At 43.8% G+C, this 25,890-nt stretch overlaps 2 protein-coding genes across 3 annotated transcripts in view; one reads left to right on the top strand and one right to left on the bottom strand.

Annotated features, from left to right (window-relative positions):
* Positions 1-2,063: 2,063 nt before the first annotated feature.
* On the bottom strand, positions 2,064-14,893 carry PSTK (phosphoseryl-tRNA kinase). Its single transcript, XM_055424463.2, has 6 exons — positions 14,664-14,893; positions 12,023-12,314; positions 11,371-11,569; positions 8,677-8,752; positions 6,127-6,220; positions 2,064-2,398 (listed from the first exon to the last, which is right to left on the bottom strand). The coding sequence occupies exons 1-6, from the start codon at positions 14,877-14,879 to the stop codon at positions 2,199-2,201; spliced, it is 1,077 nt and encodes a 358-aa protein (XP_055280438.2). The 5' UTR covers positions 14,880-14,893; the 3' UTR covers positions 2,064-2,198.
* Positions 14,853-25,890, top strand: part of LOC129555274 (ATPase PAAT-like) — a 27,871-nt gene continuing 16,833 nt past the window's right edge. The window contains exon 1 of one of the 2 annotated variants that reach the window (XM_055424457.2): positions 14,853-24,944. In XM_055424457.2, the coding sequence (XP_055280432.1) occupies positions 24,781-24,944 (164 nt within the window). In that variant the 5' untranslated portion in view covers positions 14,853-24,780. The remainder of the gene's footprint in view (positions 24,945-25,890) is intronic. The other variant, XM_055424456.2, reaches the window with a different exon arrangement.

Here is a 25,890-nt window from a genome sequence, read left to right as displayed (position 1 = left end):
TTGTGGTATCTTTATCTGGTTTTGATATCAGGGTGAAGGTGGCCTCATAAAATGGGTTGGGAAGTTTTCCTTTGTGACTTTTTGGAACAGCTTCAGAAGGATAGATGTTAACTCTTCTCTTGATAAAATTCACCTGTGAAGCCATCAGGTCCTGGACTTTTGTCTGCTGGGAGGTTTTTAATCATGGTTTGAATTTCAGTGCTTGTGATTGGTCTGTTCATATTTTCTATTTCTTCCTGGTTCAGTCTAGGGAGACTACCTTTCTAAGAATTTGTCCAAAGAATGGACTGATTTTTTTTTTTAACAGGTCTTTCAGTTCAGTTCAGTCGCTCAGTCGTGTCTGACTCTTTGCGACCCCATGAACCGCAGCACACCAGGCCTCCCTGTCCATCACCAACTCCCGGAGTTCACCCAAACCCATGTCCATCGAGTCGGTGATGCCATCCAACCATCTCATCCTCTGCCGTCCCCTTCTCTTCCTGCCCTCAATCTTTCCCAGCATCAGGGTCTTTTCCAATCAGTCAGCTCTTTGCATCAGGTGGCCAAAGTATTGGAGTTTCAGCTTCAACATCAGTCCTTCCAATGAACACCCAGGACTGATCTCCTTTAGGATGGACTGGTTGGACCTCCTTGCAGTCCAAGGGACTCTCAAGAGTCTTCTCCAGCACCACAGTTCAAAAGCATCAATTCTTCAGTGCTCAGCTTTCTTCACAGTCCAACTCTCACATCCATATATGACCACTGGAAAAACCATAGCTTTTAGATAGACCTTTGTTGACAAAGTAATGTCTCTGCTTTTTAATATGCTGTCTAGGTTGGTCATAACTTTCCTTCCAAGGAGTAAGCATCTTTTATTTCATGGCTGCAATCACCATCTGCAGTGATTTTGGATCCCAGAAAAATAAAGTCAGCCACTGTTTCCACTGTTTCCCCATCATGAAGTGATGGCCAAGTGATGGGACCAGATGCCATGATTTTAGTTTTTTGAATGTTGAGCTTTAAGCCAACCTTTTCACTCTCCTCTTTCACTTTCATCAAGAGGCTCTTTAGTTCTTTACTTTCTGCCATAAGGGTGGTGCCATCTCCATTGATATTTCTCCCAGCAATCTTGATTCCAGCTTGTGTTTCCTCCAACCCAGGGTTTCTCATGATGTACTCTGCATGTAAGTTAAATAAGCAGGGTGACAATATACAGCCTTGACGTACTCCTTTTCCTATTTGGAACCAGTCTGTTGTTCTATGTCCAGTTTTAACTGTTGCTTCCTGAACTGCATACAGGTTTCTCAAGAGGCAGGTCAGGTAGTCTGGTATGCCTGTCTCTTTAAGAATTTTCCACAGTTTATTGTGATCCACACAGTCAAAGGCTTTGGCATAGTCAATGAAGCAGAAATAGATGCTTTTCTGAAACTTGCTTTTTCGATGATCCAATGGATGTTGGCAATTTGATCTCTGGTGCCTCTGCCTTTACTAAAATCAGCTTGAACATCTGGAAGTTCACGGTTCACGTATTGCTGAAGCCTGGCTTGGAGAATTTTGAGCATGACTTTACTAGCGTGTGAGATGAGTACAATTGTGCGGTAGTTTGAGCATTCTTTGGCATTGCCTTTCTTTAGGATTGGAATGAAAACTGACCTTTTCCAATCCTGTGGCCACTGCTGAGTTCTCCAAATTTGCTGACATATTGAGTGCAGCGCTTTCACAGCAGCATCTTTTAGGATTTGAAATAGTTCAACTGGAATTCCATCACCTCCACTAGCTTTGTTCGTCGTGATGCTTCCTAAGGCCCACCTGACTTCACGTTCCAGGATGTCTGGTGAGTGATCACACCATCGTGATTATCTGGGTCGTGACTTTTTTGTACAGTTCTGTGTATTCTTGCCACCTCTTCTTAATATCTTCTGCTTCTGTTAGGTACCTACCTTTTCTGTCCTTTATTGTGCCTATCTTTGCATAAAATGTTCCCTTGGTATCTCTAATTTTCTTGAAGAGATCTCTAGGCTTTCCCATTCTATTGATTTCTTCTATTTCTTTGCATTGATCGCTGAGGAGGGCTTTCTTATCTCTCCTTGCTATTCTTTGGAACTCTGCATTTGGCAATTCACATTATTAGACTAGAACACATCCAGTAATACATAATTGTTTTAATTAGTTTGCAAAATCATAACCAAAATAGATATTTGATTGGAGATTCAGAAGTTTTAATGCTGCTTTGAAAAATACTTCTGTACAATGTTATCTTTCTCATAATGGAAAAAAGAAATAACATCTGATAAGTCAATGGTTTGTTGAAAGCACAGGTATTTTTTGTTTCCTTGTCTTAGGTCTTCCAAAAACTCTGCTTTGAGCTTGTTAAGTTCTTCTGCCAAAAGCTTCAAGTTGTACGGAAACATCTGTTCATCTAAAATAAAGATACTCAAAATTATTTGGGTAGATTAAATTTAGCTGGACTGATGACACTAGGAAATTAATTTGATTACTTCAGACAAACCATTCAGATTCTTCTACAAATAATAATTGAGCTGGTATAATATACATGTAGACAAAGGTCACCTTAATGCAATACAAGCAAATCATTTAAATAACTTGTTATGAAATGTGAGAGCAGAAAAGGCTTTTTGTTGACAAAATAAGTTGATTTACAATCTTATTGAATTAATAGGTAGTAAGGCAGAAGAGCAGAGCTAGAAAATGACAGTTGGGTTTGAAGCTCATATACCTAGAATAGCTGTCCAATATAGTTTCCTACAGTGATGGAAACGTTCTATGTCTGCCCTATTCAGGCCAGCAGCCACTAGCCGTGTGGGTGGTGTGACTGAGAACTGATTTTTTTTTGTTGAACAGCTTTATGGAGGTAAAATGAACATTACCGCTTACCATTTAAACTACAATTCAGTAGTTTTAGTATATTCACAGATATAAGCAACAATCATCACAGTCAATCTTAAAAAACACTTTTATCATCTGCGATAGCTAATATCACCCTCCTGCCCCATTCCCCCTCTCTCTGCCCTCAATCCCTAAGCAACCAGTAATCTACCTCGTGTTTCCAGATTTCCCCATTCTGGACATTTCATATGACTGGACTCATACTATGTGACCTTTTGTGGCTTGCTTCTAGCACTTTACATAATGTTTTCAAGGTTCATCCATGTTGAAGTATTTTCTTGCTTTTTATAGTTGAGTAATCCATTTTATGGATAGATGGACATATCCACATGTTTATCAGCTGACAGACATTTGGGTTACTTCTACCTTTTGGCTATGAGAAGGAAATGGCAACCCACTCCAGTGTTCTTGCCTGGAGAATCCCAGGGACGGCGGAGCCTGGTCAGCTGCCGTCTGTGGGGTCGCACAGAGTCGGACACGACTGAAGTGACTTAGCAATAATGATGCTCTAAGCACTTGTGTAGAAGGAAATGGCAACCCACTCCAGTGTTCTTGCCTGGAGAATCCCAGGGACGGGGGAGCCTGGTGGGCTTCCATCTATGGGGTCACACAGAGTCGGACACGACTGAAGTGACTTAGCAGCAGCAGCAGCAAGCACTTGTGTACAGATTTTTATATGAATATGTTTTCATTTCTAGGTCCCATGGTAACTAAATTTAATCTGAGGAGCTGCTAGGCTGTTTTCCAAAGCAGCTGCACCATTTTACATTCCCACCAGTGGTGTCCATGGATTCTGAGTTCTCCATATCCTCACTAAAACTTGGACTTTTAGATTCTAGCTGTCCTAGTGAGTGTGCAGTGGTATCTCACTGTGGTTTTGATCTGTATTTCCCTGATAACTAATAATGCCAGGTGTGTTTTCATGCAGTTACTGGCCATTTGTATATTTTCCCTAAAGAAATTTCTACTCAGATTCTTTGCCCATTTGAAAAATAGGGTTATTTCTCTTTATTATTGAGTTGTGAGAGTCCTGTATATATTTTGGGTATAAGTCCCTTATGAGATGTGATTTGCAAATATTTTCTTGCATTTTGTGGACTGTCCTTTTACTTCTTGATGGAAAGAGAACCCAATCATTTAATTTTATTTAAGCAGAGTTCTAGAAGCTAGTGCCATCTCCTTCACCAAGAAGGGGGAAAGATTTTTTTTAATGGAGAGGAAGAGAGTTGAGAGTAATTTGGGTATAACCCTATTCCCCCTTGATTTTATGTTGTTGTTCAGTCGCTAAGTCATATCCAATTCTTTGCCACCCCATGAATCGTAGCATGCCGGGCTTCCCTGTCCTTCACTGTCTCCTGGAGCTTGCTCAAACTCATGTCCATTGAGCTGGTGATGCCATTTAAGCATCTCATCTTCTGCTGCCCCCTTCTGCCTTCAATCTTTCCCAGCATCAGGGTCTTTTCCAGGGAGTCAGTTCTTCACATCAGGTGGCCAAAGGATTGGAGTTTCAGCTTCAGCATCAGTCCTTCCAATGAACCGTCAGGACTGATTTCCTTTAGGATGGACTGGTTGGATATCCTTGCAGTCCAAGGGACTCTCAAGAGTCTTCTCCAGCACCACAGTTCAAAAGCATCAGTTCTTTGACACTCGGCCTTTTTTATGGCCCAACTATCATATCCATCCATACATGACTACTGGAAAAACTATAGTTTTGACTATATGGACCCATATCAGCAAAGTGATGTCTCTGCTTTTTAATACATTCTCTAAGTTTGTCATAGCTTTCCTTCCAAGGAGCGTCTTTTAATTTCATGGCTGCAGTCACCATCTTCAGTGATTTTGGAGCCCAAGAAAATAAAATCCATCACTGCTTCCATTTTTTCCCCTTCTATTTGCCATGAAGTGATGTCATGGTCCTAATTCATTTTACAGACAAAGACAAACGGCTGAAAACTTCTACAATTATTCTTGTTTTTTTTCTGACGTGAGACCATTTTTGTTCCAGCTCTTTTCCAAACTTTGTATTATAATCCATACCTGGGTTGCATGTTGCAACCGGTGTTTTTCTAAGATGCAATCAAATAGACCACAGTAGAGTTCATTAAACATGGAAGCGTTTTGTTTCTATGCAGGAGTGTGTTCACGTAAGGGGCTACACACACTAGGTTACAGTATTAAAATCGAGTTATGAATCATGGTTAAAAAAAGAAGTTTGAAAAACATAATATGGTTAGTATACTGTTTCTTTTTCCAATGTCCTAAGTTTTCCTAAAGGTATTAATAATAAATGTTGGTGATGTGCGGGAGCATAACAGAAAGCATAGACTAGAATCAGACTTAACTCTGAGCCCCAAGTATATAGCCACTGTTCAGTGTAGCCTGGAGCAGGTATACTTATCCTCTCAGACCCTCCATTTCCCAATTTGTAAAACTACACTTCCCTGATAGGATTCTGAAGACTAGAAATAATATATAAGGCTCTTGGCATATAAAAGGAGTTCAAGAAATGTTAAGCTGCTGTTATTTTTTTAAAATCAAGGGTGATAGTAAAGAGTTCAATATTCAAAACCTAAAGGAATAATTTTCCAAAACTGTCATTACCACATATTTCATCTAAGTTCAGACTGACAGTGCACTGAACTTGTTCAGATGCCATGCTGATTTTCCAACTGGCCCTGACTACCTCTCCCCATCCCTTACTTCACTCTAGACTCAGTGTCTTCTTTTGTGTTCTAGAATATACCAGCTTTACCTGGCACAGGTAAAGTAGCTTTCGGCACTACTCGGAACGATCCTCCAGGCACCAGTGTGGCTTGCTATTTCCTTTCATTCACACCTTTGCTTAAATGTCATTTCCTCTGAGAAGTCTTCATGGTTGCTCTTTTGAAAATAAATCCTCCCATCACTACACTGTTACCCTACTATATTTTTCTTCAGAGCACTGGCATATGTTCATATATTTCTTTTGTGTGTGTATCTCCTCACTGACATTCTGCTCCCTCCAAATGTTCCAATATCTAGAATAAAGCCTAGTACAAAGTAGCCACTCAATAAAAACCTACTGGATGGATGAAAGCCTGATACCAGGGGTAGAAGTTTAACACAACCGAGTTCCACATTTAAACTGAAAACATGATGTAAACGTCACAAATGAAAGTACATAAAGTATTCATGTCCAGGGAACAAGAGCAGCAGGAGAGAATAGTCTCAACTGAATAGAATCTTAACTACACAGCATACCTTTGGCTTCCTTCATTGTCTGAGAGACAATTCTTCGGAGGGTCTGATCAGCTTGATGAAGAATGTTAGTTGAACAGATAAGTCTGTCTGTTTCCTAGGTAATAAGACATTGTTATTGGGACAGTTACCTAGTTGTATAAAAGAAATGACTAAGGTGTCGGTGATACATAGGTGAAGAGACTGAAAGAAAAGTAAAAGTGGCTTTTCTGTTCCAGGTATTCTTCTCAAATGAAAGTGTTACTCGTTCAGTCGTATTCGACACTTTGTGACCCCATGGACTGTAGCCCCCCTGGCTCTTCTGTCCATGGGATTTCCCAGCCAAGAATACTGGAGTGGGTAGCCATTCCCTTCTCCAGGGGATCTTCCAACCCAGGGATCAAATCCAGGTCTCCTGCATTGCAAGCAGATTCTTTACCATCTGAGCCACCAGGGAAGCCCCCTTCTTCTCTAGGAGAGGGTCTAAATGGAATACATCAAGTTGTAAACTGGGTTCCATGTGGGCAGTATGCCGGTTAATGTCTAAGAATAGACTCTCAAAGACAGAAACAAACCCATCTATAGTGTTTGTCTATTTAGAATGGGAAAGATTCTCTATTCAAGAAAATTAGAGATACCAAGGGAACATACCATGCAAAGATGGGAACACTAAAGGACAGGAAAGGTATGGACCTAACAAAAGCAGAAGATATTAAGAAGAGGTGGCAAAAATACACAGAAGAAATATACAAAAAAGATCATGACTCAGATAACCATGGTGGTGTGATCACTCACCTCAAACCAGACATCTTGGAGTGCAGAGTCAAGTGGGCCTTAGGAAGCATCACGACAAGCAAAACTAGTGGAGGTGATGGAATTCCAGCTGAGCTATTTCAAATCCTAAAAGAGGATGCTGTTGAAGTGCTGCACTCAATACGCCAGCAGATTTGGAAAACTCAGCAGTGGTCACAGGACTGGAAAAGGTCAGTTTTCATTTAAATCCCCAAAAAGGGCAGTGCCAAAGAATGTTCAAACTGCCACACAATTGCACTCATTTCACATGCTGGCAAAGTAAAGCTAAAAATTCTCCAAGCTAGGCTTCAACAGCATGTAAACTAAGAACTCCCAGATGTTCAAGATGGATTTAGAAAAGGCAGAGGAACCAGGGATCAAATTGCCAACATCCACTGGATCATAGAAAAAGCAAGAGAGTTCCAGAAAAACATCTACTCCTGCTTTGTGGACTATGATAAAGCCTTTGACTGTGTCGATCACAACTAACTGTGGAAAATTCTTCAAGAGGTATGCAGGTCAAGAAGCAACAGTTAGAACTGGACATGGAACAACGGACTGGTTCCAAATTGGGAAAGGAGTACATCAAGGCTCTATATTGTCACCCTGCTTATTTAACTTATATGCAGAGTACGTCAAGTGAAATCCTGGGCTAGATGATGTACTCGCTGGAATCAAGACTGCAGGGAGAAATATCAATAACCTCAGATATGCAGATGACACCACCCTTATGGCAAAAAGTCAAAAGGAACTAAAGAGCCTCTTGATGAAGGTGAGAGAGGAGAGTGAAAAAGCTGGCTTAGGACTCAGTTCAAAACACTAAGATCATGCCATCTGCTCCCAATCACTTCATGGCAAATAGATGGGGAAACAATGGAAACAATGACAGACTTTATTTTTTTGCGCTCCAAAATGACTGCAGATGGTGAATGCAGCCAAGAAATTAAAAAGACACTTGCTCCTTGGAAGAAAAGCAATGACAAACCTAGACAGCATATTAAAAAACATAGACATTACTTTTCCAACAAAGGTTCGTCTAGTCAAAGCTATGGTTTTTCCAGTAGTCGTGTATAGATATGAGAGTTGGACCATAAAGAAGGCTAAGCACCGAAGGATTGATGGTTTTGAACTATGGTGCTGGAGAAGACTTGAGAGTCCTTTGGACTGCAAGGACATCAAACTAGTCAGTCCTAAAGGAAATCGGTCCTGAATATTCATTTGAAGGACTGATGTTGAAGATGAAGGTCCAATGCTCTGGCCACCTGATGTGAGGAGGTAACTCATTAGAAAAGACCCTGATGCTGGGAAAGACTGAAGGCAGGAGGAGAAGGGGACGAGAGAGGATGAGATGCTTGGATGGCATCACTGACTCAAAGGACATGAGTTTGAGCAAGCTCTGGAAGATGGTGAAGGACAGGGCAGCCTGGCGTGCTGCAGTCCCTGGGCTCACAAAGAGACACGACTGAATGATTGAACAACAACAATGGTGTAAATATTCCCACCCATGCCCACTTCAAGCTACCAATGTAACATCAGCAGGCTCCAATGTTTCTGAAAACTTAACAGCTGCCTTTGAGCAGGCAGCGCAGGCTGCCTCCAGAGCACTGCTGCACCCAGGTGTCAGGGGCTGGATGCTGGTGAGACGCTGGAGCAGGGACAGAGATCATCTTCCACACGTTACTCATACTTCACACTGAGCTCCAAAGGCTCTTCCTAGAGAAGATCCTTCTTCCGAGAGAAAGTTCCTTCTCATTTATGCTAAATCTCAACTGGAAGACTTACTTTTTGTTCCAAATTTTCCTCCATGTATTTTATTGGATTTTCCAAAGCAGTAATCAATAAATCAGTCAGCTTCAGCCTGTAAAAGGAGGTAGGATTAAATAAATTCTCATATCAAACATCTGTTTTTTAAAAGAACTTGTGTTTTAGGGCACTAAGCTGAATTCTAGAGGAATAAAGGTGGTATATCCAAAATCCTAAACAGAAGGGGAAAAGCAAAGTGATTTGGAAGCTACCTTCTACTTGCAAAATTCAAATGTAGAACTTCAAAACAAAGAAGTCCCCCAAAATCCCTCCTGTAAAAAATACTAATTTCCCAAGACCCCTATTAATAAGCTTTGAAAAGACATTCTCTCTTTTCTCTCATTAAGTGCTGAACTTTAGGCACCTACAACTTTATATTGCCCAGAGAAGCATGCTTAGTCTTTATTTCCTGGCTTCTACTCATTTGTGCGTCTGTGTATGTGAGCTCAGTTGTCATGTCCAACTCTTTTGTCTCTATGGACTCTAACCCACCAGGGTCCTCTGTCCATGGGATTCTCCCGGCAAGAATACTGGAGTCGGTTGCCAATTCCTACTCCAGGGGACCTTCCTGACCCAGGGATCAAACCTGCAGCTCCTGCACTGCAGGTGGATTCTTTAGTGCTGAACCACCAGTTAGTAGTTGTAGTATTTCACAGAAGCCTGGGAAAGGTATATTTGTCATATCATCTTTCAACTTCCAATAGAAGGCCACCAGATTTTAGACAACCCCTTCACAGCTATGCTGGGACTATCTTAGACCACGGGTTGTTGGTTTTTTTTTCCCTCCCTGGTTTAGGTTTTTTCTTTTTTAAATTATATATTTATTTGGATGCACATGGTCTTAGCTATGGAATGTGGAACCTTTTTAGCTGTGGCATGTGGGATCTAGTTCCCTGACTAGGAATTGAATCTGGGTCCCCTGCTTTGGGAGCACAGAGTCTTAGACACTGGACCATCAGGGAAGTCCCTGGACCACGTACGTTCTTAAGACTTAAGACAGACCTGCAGATTCTGCTCAGGGTTGGCCCTGGCACTGGCAAAGCTCACACTCCTTCCTACTTCTAGTAAGAACTAGCCCCCAAAGCAGTGATGATAACCTTGGGCTGCTCTCATGGGATATCTCAATATCTCAACCAGCCATTCATTTCCGAAGGAAAACATTTTCAGTATTCCAGAAACAAGCCATCAATCAGCTATGTGTTCGCCTGCTCAAAGTTTCAAGATATTATGGGAAGTTAAAATTAGAAATCTCAGCCATAGCTTATTTCATTAAACCTACGAACAATACTTACTTAAATCCAATTTGGAATGTTTTTAGAATGTTAGAGTATTACAAAATGCATGGAAACTGTATCTTGGGAACTAAACATTTTGAAGAATGAGTTTAAGAAAAAGATTTATATGATTGGAAGAGAATACAGAATTTAAAACATTAGACTTTTAAAAAACTGTTGATCTCATATGGACAACAGTGAGGCAGGAACTAAGGAACTGTGGGCAACATACCCCTAGAATTGTGTTGTTCCTGCAGCATCCACAGGCCACATGCAACCAGTTAAGTTTAAAGTGATCAAAATAACATTTAAAATTCAGGTCATGGGATTTCCCTGGTGGTCCAGTGTTTAAGAATCTACCTGCCAATACAGGGCACATGGGTGGGATCCCTGGTCTGGGAAGATCCCACATGCCTCAGAGCAACTAAGCCCATGGGCCACAACTACTTAGGCTGTGCTCTAGAGCCTGTGGTCCACAACAGGAGAACCCACCGAAAGGAGAATCCCATGCACAGTGACTAGAGAACAGCCCCACTCTCTGCAACTAGAGAGCCCACATGCAGCAAAGACGACCCAGGCCAGCCAAATAAATAAACATTCAGGTCATAAGTTGCACTGGTTTTATGTCTAGTGCTTGATGGTCAGTTGCATGTGGCTAGCAGCTACAGAAGCGACTTAGCAGCTGCAGCAGCTACCATACTGGGCAGGACAAATACAAAGCAGTTCCATCATCGGTGAAATTTCTATCAGAAATGTAAACTTGAACTCTAGAAGTCTCGAGGCCTGTCAGCAATCAGATGCATTAGATAGCATAGCCACAAGCCTCACATCTAGACAAGCAGCGCAATGGAGTGAGACTTAAGGCACAACCAGGATTCCATCCATTCCTTTTCTCTGTATAAGAAAACTACGGGGGGCGGGGGGACTTCCCTGGTGGGCCAGTGGTTAAGACTTTGTGCTTCCAATGAAGAGGATGTGGGTTCGATCCCTGCTCATGGGACTAAGATCACCCAAGCCTCGTGGTGCAGCCCCCAAAATAAAAAGTTTTTAAAAAAGGAAAGAAAACTGCTGGGCAGTCTAGACTACACTACTTAAGCAAGAGTATCAGAGAGGTACCCTACTCTGAACGCCCTGCCCTGATCCCTGGGAAACCGTATAACTTTAACAAGAGGACATATTTGCAAACAAACCTGGATTCACCTCGCAGCCGTAACTGACCATGTCAGTGACTCTGGGCAAGCTAAACTCCCTCACTGGGTTTTCTCTTCTACACAAAGAGGAAAAAATAATCTCTCTCCAAGGCTTGTGTGAGAGCAATCGAGTGGATACAAGAGAGGCCTGCAGCCCAGGGCCTGGCTCAGTGAAGCTCCTGGTGGAAAGAAACCCTTGAGTGGGCTACCTGGCCTCGGAAGCACACGCTGGACTCTGAATTGCGAAGCTGTGGTGTTCCCAAGCATTTTTCTCGGGGTTGGGCTTTTCTATTTTGTTTCCCATCTGGTGGATGGTCTCGGCAGGCAGTGGTCGTGGCCTCTGAGCATTCCTCTGTAGACAGGTCTCGAGAGCACAATCTAAAAAGAGCTGGCAAAAGCCTAATGCATCTGAAAACAATTCAAAAACCACAAAATTACTCGGGCAGTATCTTTCCAAAATGTGAACTAAATATATTTACATAAGTTATCCCATCTGCAGAAGGAAAGACCATGAGCAGTACTGAACATGTAGCTTTGAAAATGAAGTAAATCCATGTAAACCTCCTAATTCACTTAAGTTCTCACTAAAAACAGTGATCGTTATTTTTTTTTTTTTTTTGATGCGGACCATTTTTAAAGTCTTTACTGAATTTGTGACAGTGTTGCTTCTATTTTATGTTTTGGTTTACTGGCCACAAGCCAAGTGGGATATCAGCTCCCTGACCAGGGATCAAACGTTCACCCTTTGCATTGGAAGGTGAAGTCTTAATCACTGGATCACTAGGGAAGTCCCAGCACTAGTAAATTTGAGACGTGAATAAATATCTTTGTGTGTGAGGGAAAAAAAAATGTGTTAATTACATTTCCGAGCCAGCTGATAGACTTCATATCTCATACTTTGATAATAAAAGTTGTCATCTAAAATCAAAAGCAGAGGTCTAGACACAGCAGTCTTCGTTAAGGGGTAGAGAGACTGGGCCTCAACAGCTGCAGAAGATATCAGCTCTTGATCCTTCAAGCAGGTTATAAAATCCTTCCACATGGCTTCAGTCCTGCTGGGTGGGGCAGACAGCTGACACCCGTTAATGACAGCCAGCAAGAAGTGTTCAAGGTACTTCAACAGTTCCTGGCGAAACAATTTCCACTTGGATGGCTGCAAAATACCAGAGAACTGCAAATTATATTAGGCTTTGGCCAGTAGTGTGGTCATGCCTCAACACCCCCGCTGCTCCATATGATAATTTCTGAACCATTTGGAGGTCTCTAGTCACAGCTTGCTTTCTCATACTCATGTCTTCATATATGCTATTCCCTCTGCTGAAAAACTACTCAGCTATATTACCTCTCTGTGAACTCTTTTCAGACTCAACCACGAAGAAGGCATGCAGACCCTCCTTCGCCTACCATGACACCTGTATACACTGAGTCTCCACTCTAAGATGGTTTATACTGTTTAAGCAACTCCATGTCCCTGCTAGATCAATAGACTGCTGTATACCCAGCCTTCAGCAGAGGGTCTGACACCTAACAGATGCTCCAGAAATGTTTATGAAATGACTGAATAAGTGCATAAATGAAAGAATGAAAAGCTGTTACCATCCAGGAGAAAGAAGGAACCAAAATCAATATCCTGCCAGATAAAACAGTCTGGCTAAGATATAGCAATGCCCACGTGCCCTTGAAATAAGAAAAGTTGCAGACAGGAAGAGGATCAGATGAAAAGTCTCTGGGTCCAGATGAAAGGACCTCAGGCTAACAATAGGAATGGAATGGGATGGGGAAAGACAGAGTAAGCAGATTGAGGGGAAGAGAATAAGTAGCTTGGAAACACAAGTAACCTTGCTGCTGCTCAAGCGCTCTGGAGAGCACTGACTCAGTTATGAGGTCAAGGCTGGAGGGAAAACACAAGGACGGGAGATGAGGACCCCTCTCCTGTCTGTCCACGCCCCATCACATCACTGCGATTACAGCACACAAAACCAATACTGGTTTGGCCCAAAAGTTTGTTTGGATTTTCCCGTGCCCTCTTACAGAAAAACCCAAATGAATTTTTTTTGCCAACCCAATATATCAGTGAAATTCACTGAAAAGAAAACAGCAACACAGATCACTTCCTAAAATGTGAGATATCCTAATCATGGTAACAAGATGAGCCCCAGGGCCTTTGTAGGGGGAGAGTGGAAAAAATACAGTAAGAAAACTGAGGGAAAACCACAGCAAATACAATCTCTATCGACAAGTTCCAGCTTCCTCCAGAGTGGTGAAATACTATTACCTAAGTAAATCCAGTGCTACTACGGGACTGATACCATATTTACCTCACAACTAACCAAGAATGGGGAAATATATAACTTTGCTGGTGAAGTCCAAAATTTTTCACATGCCAAATGTACTGTATTTTTGCAAATATACTCACAGACTGAAATTACACCATATTTGCATTTTATTTATGCGAACTCATCTACATTCAGCACTAAACAACCAAACTACTTAAAAATTTTCAGAATATGTCACTGAGTATTTTCTCTAGAGTTAGCATGAGATGAATGCTGTCAATCTACTGTTCCCCCAAGTCTCTGTTTTCACATGCTTCTCAAAGGGATGCATCTCATCACGCTGAGGGTGATCTGAGGGCTTAAAGCCAAGTATGTACTTGGTACCCAAACACAAGCCTATTACTTCATCTGGTGGTCAACTAAGAAACCAACATCTTTTCCTATTCTGGCAGTGGCAGGTTTACTCTGATTACAAATGAAGATCCAGCTTCAGAGGCCAAATTCTTCATTAGTACAGACTGGAGTTTCACAGGAGGCACCCTAGTAAGTGCCTTGTTACTTGTAATTTTGTATCCTTCTTCTTTAAAAGGGTTTCCCTCAAACTGTATAATTTAAAGCCCCATAAAACCTGGATTTTCCTGGCTGATTGTTAAATTGGCTGTGTTGGAATTTTTGAGAGCGTCTGTCCCTCTTTTCAGAAAAACCTTCCCAAAGGATTTTCAGGAGGGTATCTGACAATGGGAGATTTCCACCTTGCACGCTACTTCAGAATCTAACCCTATACTGGTGGCTGTTTGTACCTGTTATATTCATAGTCAACTTATTCTGTGCAAAGCAGCTCACTTTCCTCGAACCCCCGTTTCTCCTCCATCAGGGATCCTTCTCCCACACCACGCATTATCCACTACACCTATGGTGCCATCCAACCTTCTCATCCTCTGTCGTCCCCTTCTTCTCTTGCCCTCAATCTTTCCCAGCATCAGGGTCTCCTCCAACAATACATTTCCCTTGGCTATTGAAGGCGGGAGGAGAAGGGGACGACAGAGGATGAGATGGTTGGATGGCATCACTGACTCAATAAACGTAAGCCTGAGTAAACTCCGGGCGTTGGTGATGGACAGGGAGGCCTGGCGTGCTGTAGTCCAAGGGGTCACAAAGAGTCAGACGCAACTGAGCAACAGAACCGAACTGAACTCCGGCCTAGGCCCCGCCCCCTCCGTACTGACCAATGGGCGTGCGCTTGCCTCCTCAAGTACCGCTTCCGGCATGACGTCATCATAAGCGACGACGCCCACCGCCCAGCCGAGTTCCTGCTGTAGCTGGTGTCTGAGGGCGCGCGCGAAAGTTGACTTTCCTGCAGCCGGCAGGCCGCAGAGAACGCAGAGGACTAGCTTCTGTGGCCCTTCGCTGTGCGCTCCTCTGACGTCCTCCCCCATCTTCATGCTGTAGCGGGAGACCCGAGGCCACCGGAAGCGTTGACGGCGCAACGTCCGTCAAACCGCGCATGCGCAGTGTCCCACCGCCAGGTTGCACCTCGTGGGGGCGCAAGGGAGAACTGGGCGAGTCTTCGGATCAAAACAGCCTGCGTGGTCCCGGTAGTCTCTGAGATCGTCCCCCTGGACCCTTGAAGCGCTGGTGCTGAACTGAGTGTGAGTCGAGTCCCCTAGGCTGGCAAGTTCACGGGGATGCGTTTCCTAAAAGGTCAGAAAAGTTGGACTTAGGAATTCCCTGGGATCCAGTCAACGCTGTCACTGCGGAGGGCAAGATTCAATCCCTGGTCGGGGAACTATTAATGAAATCCCCTAAAGCTGCGGGGCGAGGCAGTTTAAAAAAAAAAACAAAACATCGAACTACAGCTGAGTCCGACAACTGTGCTCCGCTGTTCCTTCCAGGTGACAGGAGGAAAGGTAAAAAATATTAGTTATTGCGCGGTAACGCCACCAGCTGGCAGCAAGTGTCGGGAAATGAAGGCAAGAAAGGGACAGCCCTTCTTACACTTCCAAGTCCAGTGCATTCACGCAGAGCACACATTTTTTTTAGTGTTAAAGAAATGCTAAGATGTGGGGAAGTATAAAACAGATTCCCTCTGTGGGGAATGTGATGTAGAAAAATTGCATTCAGATTCTAGCTTTCCGCTTATCTTATGAGGTTACTTCTTCTTCATAAGGAGGTATGTTCAAAATGTGGAGAACAAGTGAATGAGAATGAGTATATACTAGGGCAAAATATAATCAATAACCGGTGTTGTATCTGATATATTTGTGATTACAGAACAGGTGCACATACATCAACCTCATTTTCTTTCTCTTGGGTTGAAGGTGACCGTTGAGTTAAACATTCATTTTATGACAGTTCATTGTCATAGGCCCAGTGCAAGATCCCTCCCCCTTATTACTGTTTTTTATTCCTCATCCCCGCTCACACTCATTTCCTCTCCCTTTCCTAGGCAACCTATTTTTTTTTTTCTTGTTTAAACACAGTTAGTTGTGCTTGCTTACATTTTTAACAGCAGTTTTAGGTTCACAGCAAAATTGAAAAGAAAGTGGAGAGTTCACATACACCTCTACCCACCCCTACCCAAGTCTCTTCTACTATCAACATCCAGGATGGTACATTTGTTACGAATTGATGAACCTACACATCATTATCAGGTTTCCCTGGTAGCTCAGCTGGTGAAGAATCAGCCTGCAGTGCAGGAGATTCCAGTTGGATTCCTGGATTGGGAAGATCCCCTGGAGAAGGGATAGGCTACCCACTCCAGTATTCTTGGGCTTCCCTGGTGGCTCAGACAGTAAGGAATCCACCTGCAATGTAGGAGGCCTGGGTTTTATCCCTGGGTTGGGAAGATCATCTGAAGGAGGGCATGGCAACCCACTCGAGTATTCTTGCCTGGAGAATCGCCATGGACATCAGAGCCGGACTGTCTGAAGTCCATGGAGTTGCAGAGTCGGACATGACTGAGCAACTGAGCACAGCACAGTGCACATTATCACCTCTAGTTTACATTGGGTTATACATTCCATGAGTTTTGGCAAATGTATAATGACATGTACATGGTTATAATGTATAACCATTATAGTGTTATACAGAATAGTTTCACCTCCCTAAAAATCCTCTGTACTCTACCTGGTCCTCTCTCCCTGAAATGAAGCAGAACCCCATGGTCTTTGCCCACCATATCCTCAGCCAGCTTTTTGTCTGTGGAAGAACTTTAGCCAAAGAGTAAGTTTCTTTCTTTACTTTCTTTCTAATCCCTAGAGCTAAGCCTTCTGGATCCCCTTTCTATTCACAAACAGATTTTCACTTAAAAAGACCTGAACTACTTTACCTTAACTCAAACATGACCTGGACAGCATGGCATTGTTCATAACCTCTCCAAAATCTCACCTGTAGTTGCTGACATTAACTAAGATGTTTATTCTGTACTCTAGTAGAGCTGACTGTGGCTCAGATCATGAACTCCTTATTGTCAAATTCAGACTTAAATTGAAGAAAGTAGGGAAAACCACTAGACCATTCAGGTATGACCTAAATCAAATCCCTTATGATTATACATTGGAAGCGACAAATAGATTTAAGGGAATAGATCTGATAGATAGAATGCCTGAAGAATTCTGAACAGAGGTTCATGACAATGTACAGAAAGCAGTGATCAAGACCATCCTCAAGAAAAAGACAAAAAGGCAAAATGGTTGTCTGAGGAGGCTTTACAAATAGATGTGAAAAGAAGAGATGCTAAAGGCAAAGGAGAAAAGGAAATATCTACCCATTTGAATGCAGAGTTCCAAAGAATAGCAAGGAGAGATAAGAAAGCCTTCCTCAGTGACCAATGCAAAGAAATAGAAGAAAACAATAGAATGGGAAAGCCTAGAGATCTTTTTAAGAAAATCAGATATACCAAGGGAACATTTCATGCAAAGATGGGCAAAATAAAGGACAGAAATGGTATGGACCTAACAGAAGCAGAAGATATTAAGAAGAGGTGGCAAGAATACACAGAAGACCTATACAAAAAAGATCTTCATGACCCAGATAATCACAATGGTGTGATCACTCACCTAGAGCAAGACATCCTGGAATGCAAAGTCAAGTGGGCCTTAGGAAGCATCACTATGAACAAAGCTAGTGGAAGTTATGGAATTCCAGCTGAGCTACTTCAAATCCTGAAAGATGATGCTGTGAAAGTGCTGCACTCAATATGCCAGCAAATTTGGAAAACTCATCATTGGCCACAGGACTGGAAAAGGTCAGTTTTCATTTCAGTCCCCAAGAAAGGCAATGCCAAAGAATGCTCAAGCTACCGCACAATTGCAGTCATCTCACACACTAGCAAATTAATGCTCAAAATTCTCCAAGCCAGGCTTCAACAGTACATGAACTTCAACAGTATATGAGAACTTTCAGGCATTCAAGCTGGATTTAGAAAAGGCAGAGGAACCAGAGATCAAATTGCCAACATCCGCTAGATCATGGAAAAAGCAAGAGAGTTCCAGAAAAACATCTACTTTTGCTTTACTGACCACGCCAAAGCCTTTGCGTGGATCACAACAAACTGTGGAAAGTTCTTAAAGAGATGGGAGTACCAGACCATCTTACTTGCCTCCTGAGAAATCTGTATGCAGGTCAAGAAGCAACAGTTAGTACTGAACGTGGAACAACAGACTGGTTCCAAACTGGGAAAGGTGTACGTCAAGGCTGTATATTGTCACCCTGCTTATTTAACTTATATGCAGAGTACATACTGAGAAATGCTGGACTGGATGAAGCACAAGCTGGAATCAAGATTGTGGGGAGAAATATCAATAACCTCATATCCAGATGACACCACACTTCTGGCAGAGAAAGAAGAGGAACTAAAGAACCTCTTGATGAAAGTGAAAGAGGAGAATGAAATAGTTGGCTTAAAACTCAACAGTCAGAAAACTAAAATCATGGCATCTGGTCCCAATTACTTCATGGGAAATAGATGGGGAAACAATGGAAAAAATGACAGACTTTATTTTCTTGGGCTCCAAAATGACAGCAGGTGGTTACTGTAGCCATGAAATTAAAAGATGCTTACTCCTTGGAAGAAAAGTTATGACCAACCTAGACAACATATTAAAAAGCAGAGACATTACTTTGCCAACAAAGGTCTGTCTAGTCAAGGCTGTGGTTTTTCCAGTGGTCATGTATGGATGTGACAGTTGGACTATAAAGAAAGCTGAGCACCAAAGAATTGATGCTTTTGAACTGTGGTGTTGGAGAAGATTCTTAAGAGTCCCTTGGACAGCAAGGAGATCCAGCCAGTCCATCCTAAAGGAAATCAGTCCTGAATATTCATTGGAAGGACTGATGCTGAAGCTGAAATTCCAATACTTTGGCCACCTGATGCGAAGAACTGAGTCATCTGAAAAAACCCTGATGCTGGGAACGATTGAAGGCAGGAGGAAAAAGGGATGACAGAGGATGAGATGGTTGGATGGCATCACCGACTCAATGGACATGAGTTTGAGTAAACTCTGGGAGTTGGTGATGGGCAGGGAAGCCTGGTATGCTGCAGTCCATGGGGTCACAAAGAGTCAGACATGACTGAGCGAGTGAACTGAACTGGACTAGACATTTAGTAAATGCTTGACTCTTTGGCTGCTACCCACTTCAGTTCAGTCGCTCAGTCGTATCCAACTCTTTGCGACCTCATGACTCACAGCACGCCAGGCCTCCCTGTCCATCACCAACTCCCGGAGTTCACTCAGACTCGTGTCCATCGAGTCGGTGATGCCATCCAGCCATCTCATTCTCTGTCGTCCCCGTCTCCTCCCACCCCCAATCCCTCCCAGCATCAGACTCTTTTCCAGTGAGTCAACTCGTCGCATGAGGTGGCCAAAGTATTGGAGTTTCAGCTTTGCATCAGTCCTTACAGACCCATAAAAATGAACTTCCTTACTTTAGTCTCCAAAGAGGTATTGTTCATACCCATCTCAGCAACTCCTCCTCTAAAGTTTCAGTTCAGTTCAGTCGCTCAGTCGTGTCCGACTCTTTGCAACCCCATGAATCACAGCACGCCAGGCCTCCCTGTCCATCACCAACTCCCGGAGTTCACTCAAACTCACGTCCATGGAGTTGGTGATGCCATCCACCCATCTCATTCTTTGTCGTCTCCTTCTCCTCCTGCCCTCAATCCCTCCCAGCATCAGAGTCTTTTCCAGTGAGTCAACTCTTCGCATGAGGTGGCCAAAGTATTGGAGTTTCAGCTTTAGCATCAGTCCTTGCAGTGAATACCCAGGACTGATCTCCTTTAGGATGGACTGATTGGATCTCCTTGCAGTCCAAGGGACTCTAAACAGTCTTCTCCAACACCACAGTTCAAAAGCATCAATTCTTCCACAGTCAGCTTTCTTCACAGTGCAGCTCTCACATCCATACATGACCACTGGAAAAACCATAGCCTTGACTAGACGGACTTTTGTTGGCAAAGTAATGTCTCTGCTTTTTAATATGCTATCTAGGTTGGTCATAACTTTCCTCCCAAGGAGTAAGTGTCTTTTAATTTCACGGTTGCAATCAGCATCCACAGTGATTTTGGAGCCCCCCAAAATAAAGTCTGACACTGTTTCCACTGTTTCTCCATCTATTTCCCATGAAGTGATGGGACCGGATGCCATGATCTTAGTTTTTTGAATGTTGAACTTTAAGCCAAACTTTTCACTCTCCTCTTTCACTTTCATCAAGAGGCTCTTTAGTTCCTCTTCACTTTCTGCCATAAGGGTGGTGTCATCTGCATATCTGAGGTTATTGATATTTCTCCCAGCAATCTTGATTCCAGCTTGTGCGTCTTCCAGCCCAGCGTTCCTCATGATGTACTCTGCATATAAGTTAAATAAGCCAATGTAAAACTTACAAGCTTATTGGTTCCTTTTCTATACCTTACAATCAATGTCATTTTCAGTTGAATCACTAAGTTACCAGTCTTACCTTTCTTATTAAAAAAAAAAAAAAACAAAGATAGCCTAAAATGTGAGCCAGATACTCAAATGTTACCAAACCTTGAACTAATTTTACAGTATCAAGTGTTTTTCTGATTTCCCAAAGACCATTCTGCTCCTGGTGGTGTGACGCTGAAAGCAAAGTAAATGAACTAATGTGAACGTGGGTACTTAGATCCAGAATAATCATCAGTCTCACTAATCCTAAGAATCACCTAAGTGTCTGAGGAAAGATAAAAGGTACAAGCAGTTTCTCCTAAGATAAAGGAGAAGCTGAATTTTACCAACTTCTGGCTCATAACAACAATGAACAGATATCACTTTCTTGTTTTTTAAGTTTTCTAAACTATCTTCTCAGAAGAAAGAAATTCCTAGAAATTTCCAACAGAGGTTTTTCATTGTTTGCTTACTTCCATCATTGTGTTTAAAATAATTATTAAGATGTTAAAAACAACCAAATCCTTCAACAACAATAAATGAGCCTTGTATTTTAACACTGTGAAAGTTATCCATTCAATGTATTTGTGTATCAAATACTGTTAAATGCTGGGGATTCACACATACAGACACACTCTGCTGGTAAAAAAAAAAAGTTATTTCAGGAGGAAAGTGAGAAAAACAAACTGTCCACAACACAGGGATAAGTATAACTAAATCCTAAAAAATTTAAATTGGCTGTTTATGTTAAATTGTATATAAAAGGAAAACTATCAAAGGTAAAACTGGTAGGAAGGATTCTGTAGCTTCCCCTTAACCTGCAACATAATGGAACAAAATATCCCTGGAAGGACTTGAAATAAACATAACCTCCAGTTTTGGATTTTCTTTGACATACCAAAAAAGCATAAGAGTCTTACGGAGGAATGAGTTTAATTCTGTAGTAGGGTGGAGATCTGCTTGGTTTTGAATGATGAACAGGATTTTCTCTGCACCAAAATAACAGGCTTTCCAGGAAAGGGGAACTGCTTTTGCAAAGGTTGAGGTAGGAAGGAGGGCAGGGAGGCAGGCAGGAATCAGAGTACAGAAGGCTGTACTTTGTCAAGAGCAACAAGCACCAGAAGCAGCAGAGGGCAGAGCAGAGGGTGGAACGGAAGGGACTGGGAATGAAGGCTAAGGACAGTAAAGAAGCTCCTGGAATTGTTCAGATGAAAGTGCTTCAAAACAGAAGCAGAGATGAAGAAAGATATAATAGATTTCCTTTCAGAAAACCAAGATTTCGTGACTTCACTGGCTGTGCAAAAGAAAGGAGAGACCACAGAAGTCTAGTTTCCTGAATCCTGGTCATTCAGCCTTGTTCAGGAAAGCCGAAGTCCAGTGATAAGGTTGAACCTGCTCCTTCAAGTGCAGACTGATGTTTCTGAAGAAGAGCTTATTTTCTTTGGACTGTGCAAACATGTTACTATCAATGAAAGTTTATTAGAACAAGAAGCAAGGCCTTTCAAACTCTGACATTCCACTTATTCTGATTCCCTTTTTCCTTTCAGAACCTGGAAAACTCATCTCTATGGGCTTCATGAAGAGGATAAGTGGTGGTGGTGGGGAGGGACCATATACCTTCCTACCCCAAGAGTAGAAGATTCCATCCACTCCCACTTTTCCAGGCAAAGCTTAAAGGCCCTTCAGTTGCAGCCCAGATTTTACTCCACCACAGACCCAACACTTCCTGATTGCTCCTCCAGGGGCCAGGAGTGCAGATGACAGGGTGGGGGGGCAACCCCCTTTGGGCCCTGCTGTTTCTCCACCTTCCATCTGACCTGGTGGCCCTGTGGACAAGAGGCCCACGTCCCAGAGCCCCTACCTTCCTCAGACACCACCTGCCTGGCCCCATAGCTGCCATGGACAACATGCAAATCTCTGCAACTAAAGTCGAACTGCCAGCATCCACCTGCCACCCTCAAAAGAAAGAGCGCTTGTGGGAAGGGGGCTGAGGAGAGAAAATCCAACTCCATGCCCACCCTGTCCCCATCCCCCCCCACACACAATCACCACCCTAGGCGGAAAGGCTCAGGGTCCATTCCAGAGAGTGAGGGTTTGGAAGAGGTGCTTCAGGTCTCTAGAAAGAGGACACCACACTTACCTTGCGAGGGACTCTCCTCTTTGGACCAGGTCCAAAGAGGCACTGGCATCCCTACTACGTGCTATTTCTCTAAGGCCAAAGTCACTGGTTGTCTGAGGAGGCCTTACAAATAGCTGAGAAAAGAAGAGAAGCTAAAGGCAAAGGAGAAAAAGATATATCCATTTGAATGCAGTTTCAAAGAATAGCAAGGAGAGACAAGAAAGCCTTCCTAAGTGATCAATACAAAGAAATTGAGGAAAACAATAGAATGGAAAAAATCAGATCTCTTCAACAAAATTAGATATACCAAGGGAACGTTTCATGCAAAGATGGGCACAATAAAGGACAGAAATGGATGGACCTAACAGAAGCAGAAGGTATTAAGATGTGGCAAGAATACACAGAAGACCTATACAAAAAAGATCTTCATGACCCAGATAACCACGATGATGTGATCATTCACGCAGAGCCAGACATCTTGGAGTGAAGTCAAATGGGCCTTAGGAAGCGTCACTAGGAACAAAGCTAGTGGAGGTGATGGAATTCCAGCTGAACTACTTCAAATCCTGAAAGACAATGCTGTGGACGTGATGCACTCAATATGCCAGCAAATTTGGAAAACTCAGCAGTGGCCACAGGACTGAAAAAGGTCAATTTTAATTCCAATCCCAAAGAAAGGCAAAACCAAAGAATGTTCAAACTGTTGCACAATTGCAGTCATCTCATGCTAGCAAAGTAATGCTCAAAATTCTCCAAGCCAGGCTTCAACAGTATGTGAACCGTGAACTTCCAGATGTTCAAGATGGATTTAGAAAAGGCAGAGGAACCAGAGATCAAATTGCCAACATCTGTTGGATCATAGAAAAAGCAAGAGAGTTCCAGAAAAACACACCTACTACTGCTTCACTGACTGTGTTAAAGCCTTTGACTGTGTGGATCACAACAAACTGTGGAAAATTCTTAAAAGATGGGAATACCAGACCATCTTACCTGCCTCCTGAGAAATCTGTATGCAGGTCAAGAAGCAACAGTTATAACTGAACATGGAACAATGGACTGGTTCCAAAGTGGGAAAGGAGTACATCAAGGCTGTATATTGCCACCCTGCTTATTTAACTTAAATGCAGAGTACATCAAGTGAAATGCTGGGCTGGATGAAGTACTAGCTGGATTCAAGATTGCAGGGTTAAATATCAATAACCTCAGATATACAGATGACACCCCTCTTAACGGCAAAAAGTGAAGAGGAACTAAAGAGCCTCTTGATGAAGGTGAGAGAGGAGAGTGAAAAAGCTGGCCTAGAACTCAATTCAAAACACTTAAGATCATGCCATCTGGTCCCAATCACTTCATGGCAAATAGATGGGGAAACAGTGGAAGCAGTGACAGACTATTTTCTTGGGCTCCAAAATGACTGCAGATGGTGAATGTAGCCATGAAATTAAAAGACACCTGCTCCTTGGAAGAAAAGCCATTACCTAGACAGCACATTAAAAGCAGAGACATTACTTTGCTGACAAAGGTCCGTCTAGTCAAAGATACGGCTTTTCCAGTGGTCATGTATGGAGGTGAGAAGTGGACTCTAAAGAAAGTTGAGCGCCGAAGAACTGATGCTTTTGAACTGTGGTGTTAGAGTCCTGAGAGTCCCTTAGACTGCAAGAAGATCCAACCAATCAATCCTAAAGGAAATCGGTACTGAATATTCATTGGAAGGACTGAAGCTGAAGTTCCAATACTTCAGTCACCTGATATGAGGAACTGACTCATTGGTAAAGACCCTGATGCTGGGAAAGATTGAAGGCAAAATGAGAAGGGGACGACAGAGGATGAGATGGTTGGATGGTATCACCGACTGGATGGACATGAGTTTCAGCAAACTCCGGGAGTTGGTGATGGACAGGGAAGCCTGGCGTGCTGCAGTCCTTGGGGTCGCAAAGAATGGGCTACGACTGAGCGAATGAACTTAAAGTCAAGTAAAGGCTGGGGGTCGGGGTCGGGGGTGCGTGACCACCGCACTGCGCCTGCGCATAGCCCAGAGGCGGGGTGCCCCACGGGCTATCAGCGCGCATGCTCTAATCTGGAGCTTCCCGCGAGCCACCGCACCGCGGCCCAGTGCTTTTGAACCCCACTGCCAAATCCGGCCGGCGCGCGTCTGCGCGTCTGCGGTAGCTGGTCTCCAGACAACGGGGACAAGCGGCTGCTCTCAGGTTTGCCGGGGGCCGAGCCGGAAGTTGCCCTGTTCCTTCACCTTCCTTCGATCTGGCGCAAATTAAAGAGCTATAGAGAGAGGTTCCGGAGCCGGCCTGGCCCGTCGGTGGCCGAATGGAGACCGAGACCGTACACGGGCCGCTGACCCGCCGCCCGACCCTGGCCTCTTCCTGGGATGCCGCGTGCGGAGCCCTGGCCCGGAGTCTCCGTCTCACCCCGGCTGGGCTCGGCGCCCGGGACGCCGACTGGGAGGAGCTGCTGGAGCCGCCCGCCGCGGGGTGCGCCGGGCCGGCGGGGACTGGGCTGCGCCGGCTGACGGCCGCGCCTGGGGGAGCCGCGCGGGCGGGCGGGCGCCCTGAGGGGAGCGGGGCTGCGCCCGGGATGCGGGAGCCGCGCGGGCGGCGGGGGAGGGAGTGCCGGGCCCGGGTGGCGGGAGGGCACGGGGGCGTCGGCGGGAGCGCCGAGTGGACTCGGGTGCGAATGCTGGGGCCGGGGGCAGGTGCGCGGGAGGCAGCGTTTCACACACACGCCCCTTGAGTCCAGCTCGTCGGCTCCTGAGGCCCCTTGTCGGATCAGAACCGGCCTCTCATCTTGAAACAAAAACCTGTCTACCAATGCATGCATGCTAAATCTCTTCAGTCGGGTCTTGACTCTTGGCGACCCGCGACCCTATGTACCCGCGACCCGCCAGGCTCTTCTGTCCGAGGGATTGCCCAGTTTAGAATACTGGAGTGGGTTGCCATCTCCTCCTTCAGGGGATCATCCCCCACCCAGGGATCGAACCCGCGTCTCCCGTTGTCTCCTGCATTTGCAAAGGATGCTTTAGCACTGAGCCAACTGGGAAGCCCGTGGGCTAAAATAGGCCTTAAAAAAAAGCCAAAAGTGGAAAAATCTTCATCAGTTTAATTTTGAAAATGGCACACTTTTCCCCTTTATTCTGTACCTGTCCCCAAACCCCCACTCCTGAACGGTTTTTGAGTTCACAGTAGCCGACCAGTAAGCACATTTCATTAACTGTTCAGACAGTTTTCAGAAAGTCGCATACAGTGTAGATAGAAGTCCAGGGGGAAATAGAGTGGAGAGCCCTCGAGTCTAAAGCATCATTTCCTCATGATTTCTGTATTGAACATTTATTTGATCAGTGCTTTGCAGGGTGCTTGGACTCCAAATGCAAATGTCAGCTAATTGGGTAACATGTCGACCCCTGTGGCCCATTAAGGGGGT

This window comes from Moschus berezovskii, chromosome 12 (genome assembly GCF_049115385.1).
Source record: "Moschus berezovskii isolate FMDL1 chromosome 12, NW_MosBer_1.0, whole genome shotgun sequence".
Taxonomy (NCBI): domain Eukaryota; kingdom Metazoa; phylum Chordata; class Mammalia; order Artiodactyla; family Moschidae; genus Moschus; species Moschus berezovskii.
Note: the sequence above shows the minus strand (reverse complement) of the source record. Positions and strands in the feature narration are given on the sequence as shown.

Coding starts and splice junctions, on each gene's coding strand:
- PSTK (XM_055424463.2), bottom strand. CDS start 14,879: ATGAAGATGGGGGAGGACGTCAGAGGAGCGCACAGCGAAGGGCCACAG. Junction 8,753..11,370: donor GCGTGTGCTTCCGAGGCCAG/GTAGCCCACTCA, acceptor CTCCTTTTACAG/GCTGAAGCTGACTGATTTAT. Junction 2,399..6,126: donor GACAATGAAGGAAGCCAAAG/GTATGCTGTGTA, acceptor TCTTTATTTTAG/ATGAACAGATGTTTCCGTAC.